General features: G+C 48.3%; 1 protein-coding gene across 1 annotated transcript in view; it reads left to right on the top strand.

Annotated features, from left to right (window-relative positions):
* The window catches only part of ASIC2 (acid sensing ion channel subunit 2), a 220916-nt gene that overhangs the window by 152492 nt on the left and 45114 nt on the right, over positions 1–23310 (top strand). The window contains exon 2 of the mRNA XM_038753888.1: positions 21526–21676. Coding sequence (XP_038609816.1) covers positions 21526–21676 — 151 coding nt within the window. The remainder of the gene's footprint in view (positions 1–21525; positions 21677–23310) is intronic.

Genomic DNA, 23310 nt, shown 5'->3' with positions numbered 1-23310 from the left:
GAAAACTTTTGCTTCATCTCAATACCAAAGAATTAAATTATGTTTTATCATCAGAAAAGGGTCTTGCTTTTTCCTGAGAAGCAGCTAAAATTTGTATGTGCAACTAAAATTTTGGAGCGGAAAATGTGTGCTTTTGGAAATCTGCATAATCAGAAAGTAAAATCACTTTTGCAGAGTTCATCTGGGATCAGATTGTGTCTAATGAAATCAGCCTCAGAAGAAATATGTGAAAACTCTCCATGCCGTGGCTTCCGATGTCCTTCTCTCTCCACCCTGGAGACAGGAGGAGGAACTGAGGACCTGACCACTGCTTACCATCACTTCTCTCCCAGCCGAAATGAGGGTAGTTTGTGTCGATGGGAGAAGGGTGCTGGGCATTGGGAGGATGAGGGAAAGGTGCAGGCCAATGGAGAAAGGGGTACAGGGTGATGGACTGAGAGGTGCAGGGTAGCAGACAGAGTTGCAGGGTGGTGGAGTGAGGGATGCACGGTAGTGGACAGAGGGGTGCAGAATGATGGACTGAAGGCCACAGGGTGGTGGGCTGAGGAGTTCAGGGCAGTGGACAAAAAGGCACAGGGCAATGGACTGAGGGGCACGGTGGAAGACTGAGTGGTGGTTGGCAGTGGACTGAGGGTGCAGGGTGGCTGACAAAAGGGTATAGGGCAGTGGACTGAGGGCTGCCAGGTAATGGACAGAGTGGAGAGCAGGAAGAACTTCTGAGTTGGATTGCTACTGATGTGACAGTGGAGAGTGAGAACCAAGACAGCTAGTTATGGCATTTCACAAGCCCTAACGATGTGCCAAACACTGTGCTGAATGCTGGGGTCAGACATCACAGATGAGACTCAGCCCTTGCCCCTTCAGGGCTGGTGATCCAAGTGGGTCATGGAGAAGTGGGTCAGTCAGAACTGCTAGGTGGGTGGGGAGGGACTCTAGACTGTAAGCTTGTTGCGGGTAGGGAACATTCTAGTGTTCTGTTGTAATGAACTTTCCCAAGTGCTTAGTACAGTGCTGTACATACGGTATGTGCTTAGTAAACGTCATTGATTGAGGAGGGGTAGACATCTTTCTGGGAGTAGACTGGAGTGTCCTGCGGGGTGTCTCCTGACCACACTGTGGCCTAATGGAAAGAGCTGGAGCCTGGGAGAAAGATGACCTGGGTTTTAATCCCAGCTTTATAATTAATAATAATTATGGTGTTTTTCAAGTGCTTACTATGTGCCAGGCACAGTAATAAGTGCTGGAGTGGCTACAACCAAATCGGGTTGGACACAGTTCCTGTCCTGCATAGGGTTGACAGCCTTAATCCCCATTTTACAGATGAGGTAACTGAGACATAGAGAAGCGAAGTGACTTGCCCAAGGCCGCATAGCAGACAAGTGGCAGAGCTGGTATTAGAACCCCATGACCTTTTGACTCCCAGGGCCATGCTCTATCTTCTACGCCATGCTGCTTGATCACCGCCACTTGCCTGCTGTGTGACCTTGAGCAAATTGCTTAATTTCTCTGATCCTCCGTTTCCTCATCTGTAAAATGGGGATTAAATACCTATTCCCCCCTTCCTTAGTGTGCAAACCCCAAGTTGGACAGGGACTGTGACCAATAGGATTATCTTGTACTTCCCAAGCGCTTAATACAGAGCTCTGCACACAGTTAGCACTCAATAAATACGATTGAATGAATGAATGAATCTTGTAATTATCTCAGCACTCAGTACAGTGTTTGGCACATAATGAGGGCTTAACAAAATCCACAATGATTATTTTCAAGATATTACTAGGGGGTGGGGGCCGACCTGGGCCTCCCAGGTTCAGCATGGCACATTGGCTAACCCAGGACGCTCCTCCTTGGCCTCTAGGGGTAAACTGAGTAGCAGCGTGGCCTAGTGATATAGCACAGACCTGGTAGTTAATAGGAGCTGGGTTGTAAGCCTGGTTTTGTCATTTGTCTGCTGTGTGACTGGGCAAGTTACTTCATTTCTCTGTGCCTTAGTTACCTCATCTGTAAAAAAGGGGATTAAGGCTGTGAGCTCCATATGCAACAAGGACTGGTACCAACCTTATTAGCTTGCATCTACCCCAGTCCTTAGAACAGTATTTGACACATACTAAGCACTTAACAAATACCATGAAAGAGATCCTGGCTTGGGAGCCATATGCCCAGGGTTTCAGGAAAAGCACCAAACTCCATCATTCTTTCCCTTTAAGTAATTTCCCCAGTGATCATGTCTTCGATGAAGGTAGCTGAAGACTCTTAATTGAAATTTAATATGAGCAATATTACATTATGGGAGTATAAAATGATGATTGAAAAATGAAGATATAAAAATCACCAGCCCAAGAGGTATGGGGTCTTGATAAAACTTTCATTAACTTCTGATCCGTGGCGCACGACTCTTAATTAACAGGCATTTGGATGTACTGATGCTATTACCTTAAACCGATGAATTAGCCAGCACTCAGTGCTCAGGCATGTTGCTCGTTCAAGCCCCCCCCACCCCCCCCACACACTTCTGTCAAGTCCAGGGAAAAACTTTTGGAGGAGGAGCAGGTGCTCACCATGCCAGTTGCTCACCGTGCCAGCCATGCTAGGCACTTACAATGCCAGGTTCTCTGAGCTCGATGTTAAGGAGGCTCCTTTTCATTCATTCATTCAATCGTATTTATTGAGCGCTTACTGTGTGCAGAGCACTGTACTAAGCGTTTGGGAAGTCCAAGTTGGCAACATGTAGAGACGGTCCCTACCCAACAGTGGGCTCACAGTCTAGAAGGGGGAGACAGACAAAAAAACAAAGCACATTAACAAAATAAAATAGAATAAATATGTACAAATAAAATAGAGTAATAAATACGTACAAATATATATACATATATACAGGTGCTGTGGGGAGGGAAAGGAGGTAAGGGGGGTATTCATTCAATCGTATTTATTGAGCGTTTACTGTGTGCAGAGCACTCTACTAAGTGCTTGGGAAGTACAACTTGGGAACATATAGAGACGGTCCCAACCCAACAGTGGGTTCACAGTCTAGAAGGGGGAGACAGAGAACAAAACAAAACATATTAACAAAATAAAATAAATAGAATAAATATGTACAAATAAAATAGAGGAATAAATACGTACTCCTTCTTGATGTCTGGCATCTTCCCACAAGAGGTGGTCACTGTGCCATGCAAGTGGCCCCACCTGGCTCCGGTCTGACCTCAGGACCCTTCAGCTCCTGTTCTGGCCATGGAAGAGCGGAGGAGGTTCCGAGAGCCCCGCTCCCATCCCCAGGTCTGTGTGCTTCTGACCAAGAAGCTGCTGAGTGTGCTCAAGGGCCAGGACTGTGCTGCCTTCACTGACCGCTCCCCTGATGAGGACCCACTGCTCTGCTGTCCACCCCCAGGTCAGTACCCACTGACTGCTCTCTGGTCAATTACCACTACTCCGCTGCCACTCCCACCAATATCCACTGCCCTGCCGACCACCTTCCTGGGTCAATACCCTCTAATTGCTCCCCCCGATCAAACTGAGGGAGACCGTTCTCTCTGTCGATACCCACTGCCCCTCTGACTGCTCCCCATATCAGTGGCATAATGGCTAGAGCACGGGCCTGGGAGTCAGAGAGTCATGGTTTCTAATCCCGGCTCCACCACTTGTCTGCTGTGACCTTGGGCCAGTCACTTCACTTCTCTGTGCCTCAGTTACCTCATCTGTAAAATGAGGATTGAGACTGTGAGCCCCATGGGACAGGGACTCTGTCCAGCCCAATTTTCCTGTATCCACCCAACTCTTTAGTACAGTGCCTGGCACATAGTAAGTGGTTAATAAATACCACAATTATTATTATTATTATTATTATTATTACCCTGCTGATCACAGGGTACCTACTGCCCCACTGTGTGCTGGTTTCTGTGTGGGTGTCTTCTGGGGTCAGGGTGCTGTACTGGGCACTGGCTGACTGCAGGGTGCTGTATGAGTTCTTACAAACTGAGAAAATCCAGCACAAAAGGTGCTGCCTCCAGCAACCTGCCACATCTCCCTGGCCCCACCTGGTGAAATGCCCATGTAGTGGGGGTGAGACCCATCACACACAATCTTTCAGAGGAGCCTTTCCCCTTCTGTGAGTCTGTCTAAGGTTTCACTGAGCCTACTGGGAGGGGAGCACCATATAAGGCCTTTAGGAACAGTCAGTAGAAATGAGAGCTCTGACCCCTGTTTTAAGATGTTGACAGTCAAGTCGGGAAGACGGGAGACAGGCAGGAACAAAGGGAGCTGAAGAAGAACATGACAACAGCTAACAACAAGAGAATGAACCAAGGAGTAAATAAAAGCCTGGAGAATGAACCTAAGTCATCTTAGCCACATGTGCTGAGGGGACCGTTGGATTGACACAAATAAGGGTTGTGAGGGCGGAGAGGGGACAGATCAGGGGAGTGTAGGTTTTCTGGAGGAGGTGTCTTTTGAGAGGAGAGGAAAGCTGACTGAGGAAGGCTGACTTGAGGGTGGCAGAGATGTTTAGAAGGTGGGAAGGCTTCCATCCTCTTCATTCCCCAGAAACTGTCCTCTCTCAGGTCATCAATTTAGACTGTTTCCAAATTGATTAGCTTGTTTTTACCACAGCACATAAAACAGTACCTGGCACACAGTAAGCTCTTAGCAAATACCATAAAAAATGACCTGCTTCTGGCCAGTGCTTTGCACATAGTAAGTGCTTAATAAGTGCCATCAGTACTATAAATCCAATGGACCCTACTCCACCTTAATCCTCCTTGATCTCACAGCAGCTTTCAACACTGTGGACCATCGCCTTCTCCTGGAAACATTATCCAACCTTGGCTTCACTGACAATGTCCTCTCCTGGTTCTCTTCCTATCTGTCTGACTGCTCATTCTCGATCTGTTTCATTGGTTCCTCCTCTGCATCCCACCCTCCAACTGTGGGAGTTCCTCAAGGTTCAGTTCTGGGTCCCCTTCTATTATCCATCTACACTCACTCCTTGGAGAACTCATTTGCTCCCATGGCCTCTATACCATCTTCAATGCTGGTGATTCCTAAATATTCAACTCCAGTCCTTATCTCTCTCTTTCTTTGCAGTCTCACATTTCCTCCTGCCTTTAGGATATCTCTTTTTGGATGTCCCACCAACACCTCAAACTAAATATGTCCAAAACAGAATTTCTTATCTTCCCACCCAAACCCTGTCATCCCCACATCTTTCCCATCACTACAGACAACACCACTATACTCCTTACTTCACAAGCCGACAATCTTGACATTATCCTCAGCTCACCTCTCTCAGTCAACTCACATATACATTGTCACCAAATTCCATAGGTTTTACCTTGACAACATTGCTAAAATCCATACTTTCCTTTTCTTCCAAATTGCTGCTACACGAATCCAAGGAGTTATCCAATCCCGCCTTGACTACTGCCTCGGCCTTCTTGCTGACTTCCCTGCCTCCCATCTCTGTCCACTCCAGTCCATACTTCACTTTGTTGCCCAGATCATTTTTCTAAAAAAATTCAGTTCATGTCTCTCCATTCTTCAAGAACCTCCAGTGGTTGCCCATCCACCGCCACATCAAACAGAAACTCCTTACTATCTACTTTAAATCACTCAATCTCCTTGCCCCCACCTACCTTGTATTGTTTTATGCTGTTTAGTCATCTCCGACCCATAGCGACACCATGGACACATCTCTTCCAGAATGCCCCACCTCCATCTGCAATTGTTCTGGTAGTGTATCCATGGAATTTTCTTGGTAAAAATATGAAAATATGGTTTATCATTGCCTCTTTCCATGCAGTAAACTTGAATCTCCACCCTCGACTCTCTCCCATACCGCTGCTGCCCAGCAGAGGGGAGTTTTGACTTGTAGCAGTTTGCCTTCCACTCGCTAGCCACTACCCTAGCCTCTGCTTGACTCTTCCTCCCGTAGTCGAGACTGATAGAGTACTGGAAACTCTCCAAGTGCGACCCTGAGAGGGGACTCCTACCTTACCTCACTGATTTCTTACTAAAGCTCAGTCCACACAGTTCACTTCTCTCTAACATCAACCTACTCACTGTTCTTCGATCTCGTCTCTCTCATCACTAACCCCTTCACCGTATCTTCCGTCTGGCCTGAAACTCCCTCCCCCTTCCTATCTGGCAAACCACCAGTCTCTCCATCTCCAAAGCCTTATTAAAATTATCTCCTCCAGGAGGTCTTCCCTGATTTAGACCTCATTTCTCCTTCTCCCTCTCCCTTCTGCATTACTTATGCACACCTCGCATTTCCCCCTATTCCCTCTGATGTCTGCATTGCCAATACATTTGGATTTGTGCCCTTTAAGCACTGATAGTCATCCCACTCTCATCCCCATAGCACTTTTATACATGTCCATAATTCATTCATTTATTTTAATATCTCTCTCTCCACTCTAGATTCCAAGTTCACTGTGGGCAGGGAACATGTCTACCCGCTCTGTTGCAGAGAAGCAGCATGGCTCAGTGAAAAGAGCACGGGCTTGGGAGTCAGAGGTCATGGGTTCTAATCCCAGCTCCCCCCACATGTCTGCGGTGTGACCTTGGGCAAGTCACTTAACTTCTCTGAGCCTCATTTACCTCATCTGTAAAATGGGGATTAAGACTGTGAGCCCCACGTGGGACAACCTGTTCACCTTGTATCTCCCCCAGCACCTCAAACAGTGCTTTGCACATAGTAAGCACTTAACAAAAGCCATAATTATTATTATTATTACTCTACTCTCTGATGCAGTAAATGCTCAATAAATATCATCAATTGATTGACTGAGGGTGAGGGGAGTTTTGAGGAGTGGAGAGCTATCTTGAAGGCCCTTTCCTTATCTCCTAGATGGTATTTTGTAAGGATGTCCTCTAGACTGTAAGCTCATTGTGGGCAGGGAGCTTGTCTACTGACTCATATTGTATCATCTTGAGCATTTAATACAGTGCTCTGTACACAGTAAGTGCTCAATAAATATGATTGACTAATTGATTGATCTCCTAAACACAACCTCATACTTGTCTTCATCTCATGTCTTCAGGATTTGGAGGCATTGCAGCCATGAGTGGGAATCCTGATGTTTTTCTAGGTTTGGTGTTGCTCTTCTGTTCTGATAGGTGCAGGCATTTTCTGGCTCTTCAATTCCAGAGGAGTTGGGAACTCTTATTGTGGAATTCCCCATCTGCCCAACATGTACGTAAACCTTGCCCATCCATTGCTTACTGGTCAGCTTTATGGGGGCTGAGGAACCAGTTGAAGGAAAGAACCTCTGGAAATAGATGTAATTATGAAGGCTGTTTTTAGCTGTGAAAATGCACACTTGCCCAGAAACACTGAGACTTTTTTTTTCCCCAGCCAAATTTAATTCTACCTTCAGGCTTCTGGGAAAGTAGTGCAGGATCCGAGCAAGCATTTATTGAAACAGTTCCGGCCCCTGTCTCAGTGGCCACATGATGGTCTGGCCCAGCGGTGGGCAGAGGGCAACCTTAGGGTGAGAGCTCTGGGTGGTGGGGGGAAGGGATGGAGGTGTGGCCCGGGGGATTACAGCAGAGCAGACATGCCAGCCATTACCATGGGTGGTTTGCTCAGTTGGCAAGCTCTGTCGCCATGGACCAGGCCAAGGGGGTCTCGCTGCAGTCTGCCCAGGGGTTTGAAGCACTCTGAGGATGCAAGAGGCACCCCACTGACCCCAGCAGCAGAAGCAGGGATAAGGGAGAGAGGAAAGGAGATGGAGGGATAAGGAAGAGAGGAAAGAAAGGAAACATAACAGAGGGCATGCTGGGGGCCAAATTATGCCCAGAGGGCTGCGTCCAGGGCCGGGGCCAGGAGCAGGGCCAGGGCTGGGACCAGAGAGTTTAGCTGACTCAGTGAGAATGTGGGGAGGGAAGAGTCTTGGAGGATCTGGACAATAATAATAATAATAATAATAATAATAATAATAATAATAATAATAGTAATAATAATAATAATATTTGTTAAGCACTTACTATGTGCCAAGAACTGTTCTAAGCGCTGGGGTAGATACAAGGTAGTAAGGTAGTCCCACATGGGGATCATAGTCTTAATCCCCATTTTACAGATGAGGTAACAGGCACAGAGAAGTTAAGTGACTTGCCGAAAGTCACACAGCTGACAAGTGGCAGAGCCGGGACTAGAACCCACAGCCCATGTCACCCAAGCCCGTGCTCTTTACACTAAGTCATGCTGCTTCTCACAATGTAGTTGGGACTTCAGGCAACTTAGAAGGTGAACAAATTTAAGTCAACGGTGAGTACCCCTTCTGCCAGTGCTGTGTCCTGAGGCCAAGATCTAGCTGGGGAGGGACAGGCCTGACACTGTGGGGACATCAGAGGACCACTGTCCTGGTGGGCAGTGGGCAGAGATGGTGGCAGGGAATGTGTCTATTATTATATTGTACTCTCCAAAGCACTTAGTACAGTGCTCTGCATGCAGTAAGTGTTCAGTAAATATGATTGACTGACTAACTGACTTACTGGTGATCAGCAAGGTATGAAGAGGGGAGGGATTTGAGGCAGGAGGGAGGGTGTGAACAATGGGCCCACTGTGAGACAGATGTGAGTGAGGTTGGAATTAGAGGGATCAAATGTGTGGGCTGGGTGGTAGAGAATGAGGAGCAAATATAGGTAGGAGGTGGAGAGCTGATTGAGTGCCTTAAAGCCAGAGATGAGGAGCTTCTCTTAATGTGGAGATGGAGCTCATTGTGGGCAGGTAATGTGTCTGTTAATTACTATACTGTACTCTCCCAAGCATTTAGAACAATACTTTGCACACAGTAAGTGCTCAATAAATACGATTGAATGAATGAATGGGCTAGGCTATCCCTGGCTGCTTTTGAGGAAGGGGGAGATGTGCATAGAAGTAGTTTTGAGAAAAATGATCAATCAATCAGTGGTATTTATTGAGCACTCAGAGCACTGTACTAAGCACTTGGGCAAGTACAATACAACAGAGTTGATGGACACATTCCCTGCCCACAATGATCTTACAGTCTAGAGGGATGAAATGGGTAGCAGAGTGAAGTATAGACTGGAGAGGCTGTTGTCATGGAGGTCAGTGAGGAGGCTGGCACAGTAGTTAAGACAGGATATGACGAGTGCTTGGTCAGGGAGGTAGCAGTTTAAATGGAAACAAGTGGCAGATTCTGGAGACGTTATAGTAGAACTGACAGGATTTGATGATTGAATATGGAGATTGAAGGAGAGAGTTAAGTCAATGATATTGCCAAGGTTATGAGTTTATGAGACAGTTAGAATGGTGGTGGTATTGTCTGTAGTGATGGGAAAGTTGTGGAGAGAAGAGGGCTTGAGTGGGAAGATGAGTTCTGTTTTGGAAGGTTGAGTTTAATGTTGGTGGGATATCCAAGTATAGGTGGGCTGAGGGCTGGAGTAAATGTAAGACTGCAGAGAAGGAGAGAAGACAGAGCTGGAGAGATAGATTTGGAAATCATCTTTGTAGAGATGGTAGTTGAAACCATGGAAGAAAATGAGTTCTCCAAGGAAGTGGGTGTAGATGGAGACTAGATGGGGATTCAGAACTGAGTCTTGGGGTACTGGGAGGCAGAGGAGGAACAGATGAAAGAGACTGAGAAGGAATGGCTAAAGAGATAGGCAGAGAACCAGGAGAGGATAGTGTCAGTGAAGCCGAGTTTCATTCATTCATTCATTCATTCATGTATTCGTATTTATTAAGCACTTACTGTATGCAGAGCACTGTACTAAGCACTTGGGAAAGTACCATCCAACAATAAACAGTAAGATTCCCTGCCCACAATGAGCTCACAGTCTATAGTCTGGGGGAAGACAGACATCAATACAGATAAATAAAATTACAGATACATAGGTAAGTACTGTGGGACTGGGAAGAGCAAAGGGAGCAAGTCAGGGTGACACAGAGGGGAGTTGGAGATAAGGAAAAGTGTGTCTTAGTCTGGGAAGGCCTCTTGGAGGAGATGTGCCTTCAATAAGGTTTTGAGGCAGGGGAGAGTAATTATCTGTCAGATTTGAAGAGGGAGGGCATTCCAGGCCAGAGGCAGGATGTGGGCCATGGGTCGGCAAGATGGGTGAGATCGGGGCTCAGTGAGAAGTTTAGCACTAGGGGAATGAAGCATGTGGGCTGGGTTGTAGAAGGAGAGAAGTGAGGTGAGGTAGGAGGGGGCAAGGTGATAGAGTGTTTTAAAGCCAGTGGTGAGGAGTTTTTGTTTGATTTGGAGGTGGATGGGTAACCACTATAGATTTTTGAGGAGAGGGGTGACATGTCCTGAACATTTTTGTCTAAAGATGATCCGGGTGGCGGAGTGAAGTATGAACTGGAATGGGGAGAGAGAGAGGAGGTTGGGAGGTCAGCAAGGAGGCTGATGCAATAATCTAGGCAGGATAGGAGGAGTGATTGATTAACATGGTAGCAGTTTGGATGGAGAGGAAAAGGCCAATTAATGGTTCCAGGTGAGCAGGGTGGTCCACAGTGTAAAAGGCAACTGAAAGGTTGAAGTGGATTAGAATGGAGTGAGGCTACTGGATTGGGTGAAGAGAAGGTAAGTGTTGACCTTGGACCTCAGTGACAGGGAGCTGTAATTCTCTAAGTGAAGATGACATAGGCAAGGGGCAGTGTGGCCTGGTGGAAAGAGTATGTGACTGGGGTGGGGATCGGAAGACCTGGGTTCTAATCCTTACTCTGCCTCTTGCATGCTGCGTGACCTTGGGTAAGCATCTTCACCTCTCTGGGCCTTAGTTTCCTCATCTCTAAAATGAGGATGAGGTACTATTTCTCTCTCCCTCTTACACTGGGAGTCAAGCATAGCGCAGGCACTCTTTGTGATCTGGTTATCGTGTATCTACCACAGTGCTTGGCCCATAGTAAGAGCTTTTAAGTATTATGATTATTATCTGTAGCAACATCTTTGAATAGAAAGGATAAGTGCATACTTTAAATATAGATGTGTACCATGTCTTCACCCATATTCATCCAGCATCTCCTGGGTTGCTGAGCACTGTATTAAGAGAAGGAGCCATTTCTGACCAGCTGGGAGCAACACCTCCATTCTCACAGCTTGTGACGGTGACCGGACCTAATCAACAGGGCCTGAGGTCGACCTTATCAATCAATCAATCGTATTTATTGAGTGCTTACTGTGTGCAGAGCACTGTACTAAGCGCTTGGAAAGTACAAGTTGACAACATGTAGAGACAGTCCCTACCCAACAGTGGGCTCACAGTCCAAACACCTCATGTTTGTCTCTGGCCAACTCTGGCTTAATGTATGAAGCGCGGGCCTGGGAGTCAGAAGGACCTGGGTTCTAATCCCGGTTCCACCACATGTCTGCTGTGAAACCTTGGGCAAGTCACTTAACTTCTCTGTGCCTCAGTTACCTCATCTGTAAAATGGGGATTAAGACTGTGAGCCTCATATGGGACAACCTGATCACCTTGTATCTACTCCAGTGTTTAGAACAGTGCTTGGCACATAGTAAGTGCTTAACAAATACCATCATTATTAAATTATTCAATTATTATTAAATAATGATGGTATTTGTTAAGCACATACTGTATGCCAAGTCCTTTTCTAACTGCTGAAATAAGCATTAGGCACCAATGTACCTATAGAAGAGAAGAGTCTTCATCTGGGATGATTTCAAATTCCCTGATTGACTCAGCAGTGGCTCCCAGTGGGTGACTGGCTGGGAGAGCTGGGATGGGTGGGGCCGAGCATCACTGTGGGCCCTCGTTGGCTGGGCCCTGGAGATGGGATTAATTGGCTCCATGTCCAATCTGGATCGGGGTTGGGGTTGATGCACTTGTGAATGAAACAGGTTGCAGTGTTGAGGAAAGGCTCAGTTGTGGTCCCCATCGGCTGTCTGGTTGGGACTGGGCTTGAGCCCCTCTGGGGCATCGGTCTTTCAGTGAAGCCCAGAGACCAGCAACCGGGGGCCGTAACTCCTCATCAAGTCTGTCGGCCCCTTTTACAGTTGAAATAAAAACTGCCTCTAGTGCTTCACTGGAGAGCAGTGCCTTATGGAGGGAGGTGTCAGCTTTGAGTTGCAGATCCCTTTCCAGTTGGGCAGCTTGGAGAGATTAAGGTTCAGACTAGTTTGGGTGTAATTGACTTTTTTATTGGGATTTAATTCTTTTCCGGAGACTGGCTGCCCCCAGTCAAAGCCATCTAGCCTGCCTTCAACCCAGAGTGTGCACCCGTGCGTGTACACACTCTCTCTCTCTCTCTCTCTCTCTCTTTCTCTCTCTCTTTCTCTCTCTCTCTCTCTCTCTTATTCCCCATGCCACAGCACCTGCAGCTTTCCACCATTCCCGAGTGCTTTCCCACCCCCAGAACCCCGGGAGCCATCCTCCCCTACTTTCTTTCTCTATGCCTGCTGAGACTGGAACCGTTATTGAAAGGAGGGAGTTTCTGGCTCAGTCTGTGGGAGAACCCCTAGTTCTGGCCTGCTAGGAGTAACACCTCCATGCTCACAGCTTGTGTTGGTGACCAGACCTAGTCAATGGCCTGAGGTGCAGAGTCGACCTTATGTTTGTCTCTGGCCAAATCTGAGGTGCAGAATTAATCTCATGTTTGCCTCCAGCCAGGTCTGAGGCCTGGAATTAGCCTTGTTTGCCAGCTGCTGGACCTGAGAAGCAGTTAGCCTGGTGTTTGCCACCGGCCAGGTCTGAGGCCTAGGGTTTGCTGTCGGCAGGGCTTGAGGTAGCTTGGACTAGTTTGCCACCAGCTGGGTCTGTGACAGGGAGTTGGCCTGGTGTGTACCATCTGCTGGGCCTAAGAAGCAGAGCTAGCCTGGTGTTTCTTTTAGACTGTGAGCCCACTGTTGGGTAGGGACCGTCTCTATATGTTGCCAACTTGTACTTCCCAAGCACTTAGTACAGTGCTCTGCACACAGTAAGCACTCAATAAATACGATTGAATGAATGAATGAATGGTGTTTGCCTTCTAATCAGGCCTGAGATGTAAAGTTGGCCTGGTTTTTGCCACCGGCCAGGTCTGAGGCCTGGGGTTTGTTGCCAGCAGGGCTTGAGGTGCCGAATTGTCCTGGTGTTTGCCACCTGAGTATTCTGGGCATGAAAAGAAGATTTCCTCCCTTCAAGGCCCTGCTGAGAGCTCACCTCCTCCAGGAGGCCTTCCCAGATTGAGCCCCTTCTTTCCTCTCCCCCTCGTCCCCCTCTCCATCCCCCCGCCTTACCGCCTTCCCCTCCCCACAGCACCTGTATATATGTATATATGGTTGTACATATTTATTACTCTGTTTATTTATTTATTTATTTATTTATTTTACTTGTACATTTCTATCCTACTTATTTTATTTTGTTGGTATGTTTGGTTCTGTTCTCTGTCTCCCCCTTTTAGACTGTGAGCCCACTATCGGGTAGGGACTGTCTCTATGTGATGCCAATTTGTACTTCCCAAGCGCTTAGTACAGTGCTCTGCACATAGTAAGCGCTCAATAAATACGATTGATTGATTGATTGATTTAGCTTGGTGTTTCCCCTTGGCCTGACTTAAAACATGGAATTGGCCTGGTGTGGGCTAATAACTGGATGTGAGGTCAGCACATCCTGGGGGCTGGTGGACTGGTATTTGACACAGGCTGGGTCAGAGGTACCATGTTGACCTGATATTTGCTGCTGGCCAGACCTGAGGTGCAGAGTTGATCTGGAGTTTGTCAGCAGCTGGACCTGAGATTCAGAGTTGGCCTGGTATTTGCCACCAGCCAGGCCTGAGATGCAGAGTTGGCTGTTTTTTGCCACCAGCTGGATCTAGAGCACTGAGTTGGCCTGGTTTTTGCCACCGGCCAGGCCCAAGATGTGGAGTTGGCCTGGAGTTGGTTGCCAGCTGGTTCTGAAGTGCAGAATTGACGTGGTGTTTGCCATGGTCTGGGCCGGAGATGTAGAGTTGGCATGGTTTTTGCCGCCTGCCAGATCTGACATAGAATTGACCTGGTATTTGACTACCGCATTGGCCTGCTCACTTACCTCCCTACTTCCATTATGTCCCCACTCCAGTCCATATTTAACTCTGCTGCCCAGATCATTTTTCTAAAGTGTCTTACCGCATACACCTCTCCACTCCTCATAAACCTCCATTTGTTTCCCATTCTTGTCCACATCAGTCAAAAACTCCTGACCATTGGCTTTATGGTGCTCAGTGAGCTCTCTCCAACCCTACGTACCCACTCTTTTCTCCCTCTACACCCCAACTGGCACACTTCACTTTCAAGGAACAACCTCACTGCCTCATTGTCTCTCTTGCCATAGTCCTCTTGCTCACCCTCTCTCTTCTGCCTGTAACTCCCTCCAGCTTCATATCCACTAGACCACAACTCTGCCCAGCTTCAAAGCCCTTCTGAGGTCACATCTCCTCCAGGAAGTCTTCCCCAAATGATCTCTTATCTCCTCACTTTATATCTCCCAGTGCCCACACTATCACTTCTATGCTATCTACATGCTTGTAACACAGGCCCTGAAGGGCTTGTTTGTTAGCCAGGATCCCAAATGACCACCCCTCCCACTCCCTATCTGCAGGAGACTCCAGTGATGATTAGGTTCTGGAGACTGGAGCAGCTCTAAGCTGTCTAATGGCAAGTGAAACCTGTTGTGTAAATAAAACGGAGTTCACTGCCCTGGGCCCTGGCAGATACTTGTCCCCCAGCAGGCTGCCCCTCTCTGACAGAAGGCTGATCAAACCCAAAAGACCAAAAGGACCTCTCTCTGGCCCCTGGGCTCAAAGTTTATCCCCCGTGTTTCACCTGAGCACCTCCTAAAGGGTGGAGTGATGTTGGTCAATTCCTTCTCCCACCACGCAGTCCACTGCGCAGGTTTAGCATGTGTTTGCATGTTATGGTAATAATAATAATGATGATGGTATTTGTTAAGCACTTACTATGTGTCAAGCACTGTTCTAAGCACTGGAACAGATACAAGATTATCAGGTTGTCCTAAGTGGGACTCACAGTCTCAATCCCCATTTTACAGATGAGGTAGCTGAGGCACAGAGAAGTTAAGTGATTTGCCCAGAGTCGGTACCATGATGGGTTGGTGTATTTTGCTTTACGAAATGTTAATCAGGCAAAATCCTTCAAGATAATATGATAAGTGAGTGGCTTTTAATGACTACTGGTTGATCGGAGTCATCGTTCAAATCACTAGGTTACCTGACCTTCTGAGGGCAATGAGGGGAGGGGGAGACATGGCGGCCCAGGAGGGAGGCGAGATTTTCCTTGAGGTTCGGGAGGAAGGAACCCAGGCCAACCGCAGGCACCGACTCTTCCCCGGGGACATATGCACGTGTTTTTCTCTGCTGTCCCAACCCATTTTCCACAGTCTCCTGAGTGGCAACTGGAGGGGGAAAGCAGGGAAGCTGCGTTCACCCACTACCTTGTGTTTGTACTCTTTTTATTTAAAAAATGATGAAAAAGAAATCCAGGTTTGACTTTTCTTTTCCCTTTCCATAACAGGCCTGCAGGGGCCAGCCTGTTTTTCCATCCCGAGTAGTCATGGCTGCCTTCATGTCCAGCCAGAAGGCTGGCCTGTGACTCACTGGCCAGTCTGACATCCACACTGGGCCTTTGTTGGGGTGGGAACCAGGCCGGTGTTGGAATATATCATATGACTGGCTGGGGAAGACAGTGCTACGTTGGATTGTAGTTCAACCCCTTTGCCTCAGGATTGGCAGTACTGCTAGAATGTCCAAACAAATTTGTAAGCCAACTAAATGCCTCCTATGCAAATCACACCCCCTTTGTGAACCCCATGTTAAACATGTTTGGCATGACATACAAATGAGTCTCTTCCTAAGTTAAACTCATCACTTGCGACACTGTGTGTGTCCGGTCCCTATGGCACTGTTCAGCTAACAGGCAATCAGCCACACACCTCCATCTCATCAAGGTCCAGTTGGTGCCAGCAAGTCTCTCTGCATTGTTTCCAGGTCTCCCTAGTTCTTTACACTCATTATCTTGGGGAGTGGGCCCCCCTGGAATTGGGGAACCTCCCCCATCAAGGGTATCTCAGTGGTAACCTTTTCATTCTCCAGCATTGTTCATCAGTGCTTAGACTAGTGCTTGGCACATAGTAAGTGCTTAACAAATACCATCATCATTATTATTATTATTATTATATGCTATATACTTTAATGCTTCCCCTATCTGTAATTCAAGTGTCAGTCTTCCCTGATAGATGGTAAGTAAATCAATCAATAAATCAATCATATTTGTTGAGTGCTGTGTGCATAGTACTCTACTGAGAGCTTGGGAGAGTGCAGTATAGCACATTCCTTTCCCACAAGCAGTTTACAGTCTACTTGAGGGCAAGGATGTTGTCTTCTAACTCCTATATACTTTATCAAATGCTCAGTACAATGCTCTGCACGTGGAATGTGCTCAGTGCAGTGCAGTGCATACAGTGTGTGCTCAGTACAGTGCTCAGCACACAGTGGGTATTCAGTGCAATGCTCTGTCCATGGTGTGTGCTCAGTATAGTGCTCAGCATGCAATGGGCCCTCAGTACAACACTCTGCCTATGGGCAGTACTCTAGACTGAAAACTCACTGTGGTCAGGGAACATGTCTACCAAGTCTGTTGAATTGTACTCTCCCAAGTGCTTAGTACAGTGCTTGGCACACAATAAATACCATTGATGATGATGATAAATTCCACTGATTGAGCATGCTCCATACAGTGCATGGCACTCAGTGGGTGCTTAGTGAATGCTACTGATGTTGGTGATGATGATGATGATGCAGGAAACAAATAATCCTTCCACACTAGCTCCACTTCAAGGTCCCAGCCCTGCCATGTTGAACTTCAGCAGAAAGTGCCTACAGTGACTCCATCACATTGGCTGGCCTTCACATCAGATACATTTGGTGCCATTCAGATAGATGGATTATAATAATAATAATGATGGCATTTATTAAGCGCTTACTATGTGCAAAGCAGTGTTCTAAGTGCTGGGGAGGTTACAAGGTGAGCAGGTTGTCCCACAGTGGGTGGGGGCGGGGTGCTCACAGTCTTAATCCCCATTTTACGGATAAGGTAACTGAGGCACAGAGAAGGTAAGTGACTTGCCCAAAGTCACACAGCTGACAATTGGCGGAGCCTAGATTTGAACCCATGACCTCTGACTCCAAAGCCTGTGCTCTTTCCATTGAGCCACGCTGCTTCTGTTCTGGGGAACAGCGGTGGGGATGTGGTGGAGGAGCGGTGGGGGGTAGGATTGGTAGTTTATGCCTGTTTCCCTCCCATCTTTGAGTTATAATCCTGTGTCACTGCTCCCTGTTGCTTTAAAAATGTTAATCTGCTGCCTTTCATGCACATCCCCTTCCTTCCCTGTCCCTGCTTCCTTTCCTTTGCTCCTCCCCATCCCTCCCTGCTTCCCCTTGCCTCTCTTCTTCTGTCCATATCTCCACCCCCTCCCTTCCTCTGTCCCTCTACTCTCACCCTCTCCTTCCCCCAACTCTTCCATCCCTCCCTCATACTTAGTAGGAAACTGATGCAGGGAAAACTTCCATAATTTATGATGGTTTGTTCAGTTGCTCCTGGTATGTGCTGCTTTGGTCATCCAACTTCCCAATGATGAATTGCTGTCACACATAGGGAAGTGGTTTATACCAGCTCTAAGGAGCCTCCTTAAGTAGTCAGTAAGTAACGAAATGTGAGCATTACAGAAGTGGCACCTGATTGTCCAAACTGGGAAAGGGCGATAATAACTTTTGGGTCAGTCAATCAATCAGTTGTACATTGAATGTATTAGTCTTGGCTGTACACCTGTGGGAATGGCCCGGGACACAGTAGGAAGCAGCATGGTCTAGTGGAAAGGGTGTAGGAGTCAGAAGACCTGGGTTCTAATCCCAGTTCTGCCACTTGCCCGCTATGTGACCTTGGGCTAGTCCTCTAACTTCTCTGGGCTTCAGTTTCATCATCGGTAAAACAGGCATTCAGTACCTGTTCTCACTTTAGGCTGTAAACTCCTGTGGGCAGGGATTACACCTACCAACTCTATTGTACTTAGTACAGTGCCCTGCACACAGTAAGCACTCAATAGATATCACTGATTGATCGGACTGCGAGTCCCATGTAAGATAATGATTGTGTCCGACTTGATTATATTGAATCAACCCCAGTGCTTAGTGTATGCTTGGCACATAGTATATATCTAACAAATATCATGATCATCATTAATATTACTATTGTTATTATTATCATTAGCTGAGAAGACTATGCTTTGGGTTTTAGTAGGCCTGAGCTGACATTTAATTCCATGTTTATTGTAAATGGAAAGAGGAAAATCCTTCAGTGTTGGGGTGAATTTCATTATCATAAATCCTTGTTGATTAAGCTCCCCCATTGGCTAGAACTGTAGACCCAGGGGCAGTGGGCTCCCAGAAAGCTGTGCCAGCTAAGAGCCACCATGCTCCTGGAAACCACTCTGCAGCTCTGGCCAGTTCTGGAAACTTCAGCGCCCTCCAAGAGCAAGCCCCCTTCCCCCAGGTTCCCTGGACTCGGGCAAATAGGGATGGCAACCAGCCAGCTGAAGCAATCCCTCCCTGAGGCTCATTGCTGCCCCTTCAGCCCCCCAAGGATGCTTGAGTCAGGGAGATGAAAGCCAGCTGGCTTCTGAATCCCAGCTCTAGACATGCTACTGCTGTCCACACGGCCTGCCAGATGTGGCTGTGGAATCTCATCAGGCACCGGCATCCGGGGCAGATTCCCCTTGTCTGGACAGAGGCCTGGCACTGCAGTTGAGCCACAAAGCACAATGCAGTGTGGCCAGAGTCTACCACTTTACCCTGATGCTCCCATCCTAACCCCAGGCCAGCCTCGCCTGTGGCATTGGACCTGATATATTCCAAAGCAAGAGGGTTCATCTTCACCTCAAAGTCAGTGTTAGTGGGTGGGCTGAGAGTTACTGGGGCCTGGACGCCTGGATGCCCAGGTCTTAAGACTGGCCCTACTGCCCGAGAAGCCAGGAGTGCTGGTCTGACCTTTGTTCGTCACACTCTTCCTGCTCACCCCAAGAGGCAGCTCATCTGGGATCTCCCTGTTCTTCCCCCTCAGGTGACAAGAATGCAGAACTTCTGCTCTTCGGTTTCAGTAGGTCCCTCTGAAAGGGGAGGGACCTGCTACCTCGGCCTGGGCTGAGCTGACGTGGGGTCTGGGTAAAGGTGGTTTTTAGCAGCTGATCTCCTATTGGGTAACAAGCGGACATAGCAGAGAGGAGGCTCCCCTGTAGGATAGTCGGGCTCGGGGTGGGGAAAAGGGCTATATTTAAACTGGGGGAATGAAGCAAAGCTTTAGTCCATGAGCTGAGTCTAAGCCCCATTGGAGGTTTTTGAGGAGTGGGGACTTGTGCACAGAATGAGATTTTACCAAATGATCTGAGCAGGTGATCAAAGAATGGACCCAACTGGGGAGAGTCAGAAAGGTCTGTGAGGAGGCTGGTACTGTAGTTGAGGTGGGAGGTGACCAGTGCTTGGTCCAGCCTAGTGGCTATTTGGATGACAGTCTTCCTACCTGGAGACTTCATGGTGAAAAACGAATGAATGTCCCCTCATCTGGGTCACCCTGACTCCTGGCTCCACACATTCCAACTCTCTGAGAAGATCTAGGACTTTCCAGCTGGGGATGAACTGTTTTCTCTGAACTGTTTGCTCTTGGAAGCCTGCCCCCTCCCTAAGGCCCCTCCCCTCTTTTGGAATCTGGACCAGAGTGAGTATACTGGAGGGGTAAAAGGTGGTGAGGATGGGTTCGGCTGGAGGTTGATGGCCCAGGCCTCAGGATCTTCCAGTGTCAAGGCGATGAATGGTCTGGTGAGATGACTGCAGTGTGGCATAGAAAGGCTGCAACTCAGCCTCCTTCAGCCCTGCGGGGGCAGTGGACTCCACCCAGCTCTGTCTCTCTGGCCCAAGAGAGTGGGCCAAGAGTGGATTTTGCCAGTCCAGTGATGGTACCCACAACTCTGGAGCAGCTGTGCTCCCCCATGCCCCCGGAGAGCCAAGTGAGACGTGGAAGCCCAGCCAGGGAATCCCCCTGAGCCTCTTGCAGATTTCCTCCCTGCAGCCTCCAGGGCTTGGAGCTCTGGGAAGCAAGGCTGGGGGCCCTTGGCCACCTAGGACTAAAGCAAAGTGAGTGGATTTATGTTCAAGGATCTGTTCTGGCTCCAACTGGTTTTTTTGATTTAAACAAATTGTGTTCTTGGGCTCTGAAGTACTCAGCTGAAAATGTTAAGAGCAGGCTACATTCTGTACCACCGTGGTGAGTGTGTGTTTGTGTATGTGTGTGTGTTTGTGTGTGTTTGAGTGTGTGTTTGTGTATGTGTGTGTGTGCATGTGCCCCCATATGTGTGCGAGGGTGCTTGCATAGAAGACTGCCACATCCTACATTTATAGCATTGTGAGCATATGAACTTCTCCCAGGCCTTTGATGTTCCAGAGGCCCAAATTAATCCTTGTTGGGAGACAAAAACCTCTGAAGCTCCAGGCTCTGGGTGGGAAAATCGATGGTATCATTAAATAGAAGAGGCTTTGTTTTCTCCAGCACAACCTCCCGAGCCAACTAGAGAACTCATTGTTCCCCTTCGGCAACTTTAGCTCCAATAGAATTATTTTACTATGTTGAAAATGGAGAAGGAGCAAGAAATACTTGAGTAAAATCAAGTGAGAAGACTGGAAGTCCATGGTGGGTAAGAGGGTCTGGGTGGAAGGCCGGAAGACTTGTCTGGGGTAGCTGGGGCAGGTAATGAGAATGCAGGGGAATGCAGGGGCCAAGGCCCAAACACAGTCTTTGCCAGTGGACAGTGAGTGAAGACTGGACCACGAAGGAGTCAAAGTTCCATTGCAATCTATGCTTGGCCGGTTTTGAGTTCAGACGAGAGCAAGCAGGCGACAAGGCCCTGATAGGGTGTTCTCGTAGCTCTCTGTTCTAGGACCAAGGGGCCACGGATGGGTCTGAACCTGATGTTGGATGAGAAAGTTCAGCTGACTGCACCTGTTCCTGGCCCCAGCCCCATCATGCTGGGCAGAAAAATGGGTGGGAGAGATTCAAGACTCGCCACCCCTGATATTAGAGAAGGGGAGCCCGTGGACTTGATGTCCTTGAAAGGAGCTGGCTGATACACAGTACTGGGGTGACACTGCCTGGTAATGTCTGACCAATGCCTGACCCGCTGTCCTGGGCAAAGGTGGGTGGGGCCACTGTGACTCCGTGGTGGGGGGGAGCAGTGCCAAGGGGGCAGCTTGCCATTTGTAGAGGAGTCGTTCCCTCATTCCATCCCAGGCCCCCCTCCCCTACTCCCGTAGCTATGGGAGAGAGAGGCAGGAGGGCTGGGCAGCCTAAAATCTCTACCTCCCCTGGCCCAGACGTCTCCATGCCTTCTCTTGGTCAGTGGATTGGAGGCAACACTGCTCTGGATGCTCCCACTGAGGGAGGCAGGAACTGGACTTGTAGCCTCGGCTGAGACTTCTGGAACCTGGCCTGGTTTGAACTGATGATTTTCTCTCCTTTCTCCCTTCAGGTGTTTACCAAGTATGGGAAGTGTTACATGTTCAATTCAGGAGAAGATGGCAAGCCTCTGCTGACCACTGTCAAAGGGGGCACAGGAAACGGCCTGGAGATCATGCTGGACATACAGCAGGACGAGTACTTGCCCATCTGGGGAGAAACAGGTAAGACTGAACCACTCTGGGCTTGGTGGGGTGGCGGGGCCAGTCAGTGGCTGGAGAAAGGCTTTGCAGGTTTGCCCTTGGGTGCTCTGACTTCCCTCCTGCTCCCTCCCACCACACCCAGAACTGGAAGCTGGCACCCAGACCTAGGGTCCCCCAAGTTTATGTTGCTGTGGCCTCAACCACCATCATGTCTCGGCCACAACCCCCGATTATGGGTGGAGGGCCTAACTCTGGGGGCCTCCATGCCTGGGTGACTGCCTAAAGTCACAGAAACATTTTTCCATCACGCTCCACATTACCAAGGACTTTGAACCAGTGGTGGTTTTGTGGCCCTGTGAGCACTCCCATTCTGCCCATCCCATCCCATCCAACCCACTCTGCCCTGCCTGTCCTGCCAGCCCCACCCAAAAGATCGAGATGGGGAGAAGGAGGATGTTGATGAAAGTAATGCAGCAGCTGATGTGGGGTGCCAGCCTCCTGAAGAAAGACAGAATCAGGGTCTGGTGGGGAGAAGGGGGAGGGTTGATTTCCATTTTTAATTTAAGGTGTTACTTGCCGATAGCCTGAGAGCTTCAAGCCCTTGCCCCACTGGGTTTAGACTGACCTGTAGGCCTGTGCTAATTTGCAAGGATGTTAATAATTTAAAAGCTCAGGAACTGTAAAAGAACAGTCTGTCCAGAAGAACATTCAGCCTTGTGTAGTTCCGATCTCTGTAATCCATTGGCCGGGGATAGTGGGGAGAGGGTATCTGAGCCCAAGGGTCCCAGGGGGATTCAATTCCTCTGCTTCTGGAAGGAGCCGTGAGATTTCCATGGTTCGCCAGTGTGCACTGTGCAGGGGAGGAATCATGGATTCAGGAAGCAGTTAGGTCTGGGATCGCTGAGCTTGGCAGGCAGAGAGGTGCAGTGAATGCCTCATCAAGCATAGAGCTTTTCCCCACTCCTTCAACCTGGAAAAATAAAAACAATCACTGCCCCCACAGCAGGGGGCAAGTGTGGGGGGCCGATTTGACTCGCGAACGAGAACAGAATGTGAGCCCAGAGGCTCCCGGCTGTTGAACGTGGGGAAGGCAACTCAGGTACAGAACAAACAAGATGGTGGCAGGAGGATTTCAAAGAAGCCTCCAACTGTTGGCAAGGTAAGGGACTTGGAGCTCTACCATCCTCAGCGTTCTGTCCTTGGACCAGATGCATAAAGACATGGCTTTCTTCCAAGCCTGCTATCCCTCTCAGCAGGCTCATTCTGAAGCAATGGGATTGGCTTATTCCTTAATGGTGCCTGTTCTTCATGGTCTCCACTGGAGCTAGTCTCTTTCACTTCCTGGACACAGTGGTGAAAAAATGCCACAACAGTGGTGCGATTCACTAAGAGGCATTTGGTTGTCTTATGAAGTTGTCTGGGCGGCCGGTCAATTCTACCAGTCCTTAGGTGAAGGGGTCGAACTATGATCCAAAATGGCACCACCTCCCTCTCATTCATTCATTCATTCATTCATTCATTCATTCAATCATATTTATCATCAATCGTATTTATTGAGCACTTACTGTGTGCAGCGCACTGTACTAAGCGCTTGGGAAGTACAAGTTGGCAACATATAGAAACGGTCCCTACCCAACAATGGGCTCACAGTCTAG

The sequence above is a fragment of the Tachyglossus aculeatus genome, chromosome 11 (genome assembly GCF_015852505.1).
Source record: "Tachyglossus aculeatus isolate mTacAcu1 chromosome 11, mTacAcu1.pri, whole genome shotgun sequence".
Classification (NCBI taxonomy): domain Eukaryota; kingdom Metazoa; phylum Chordata; class Mammalia; order Monotremata; family Tachyglossidae; genus Tachyglossus; species Tachyglossus aculeatus.
This window is presented reverse-complemented; position numbering and strand designations above follow the sequence as displayed.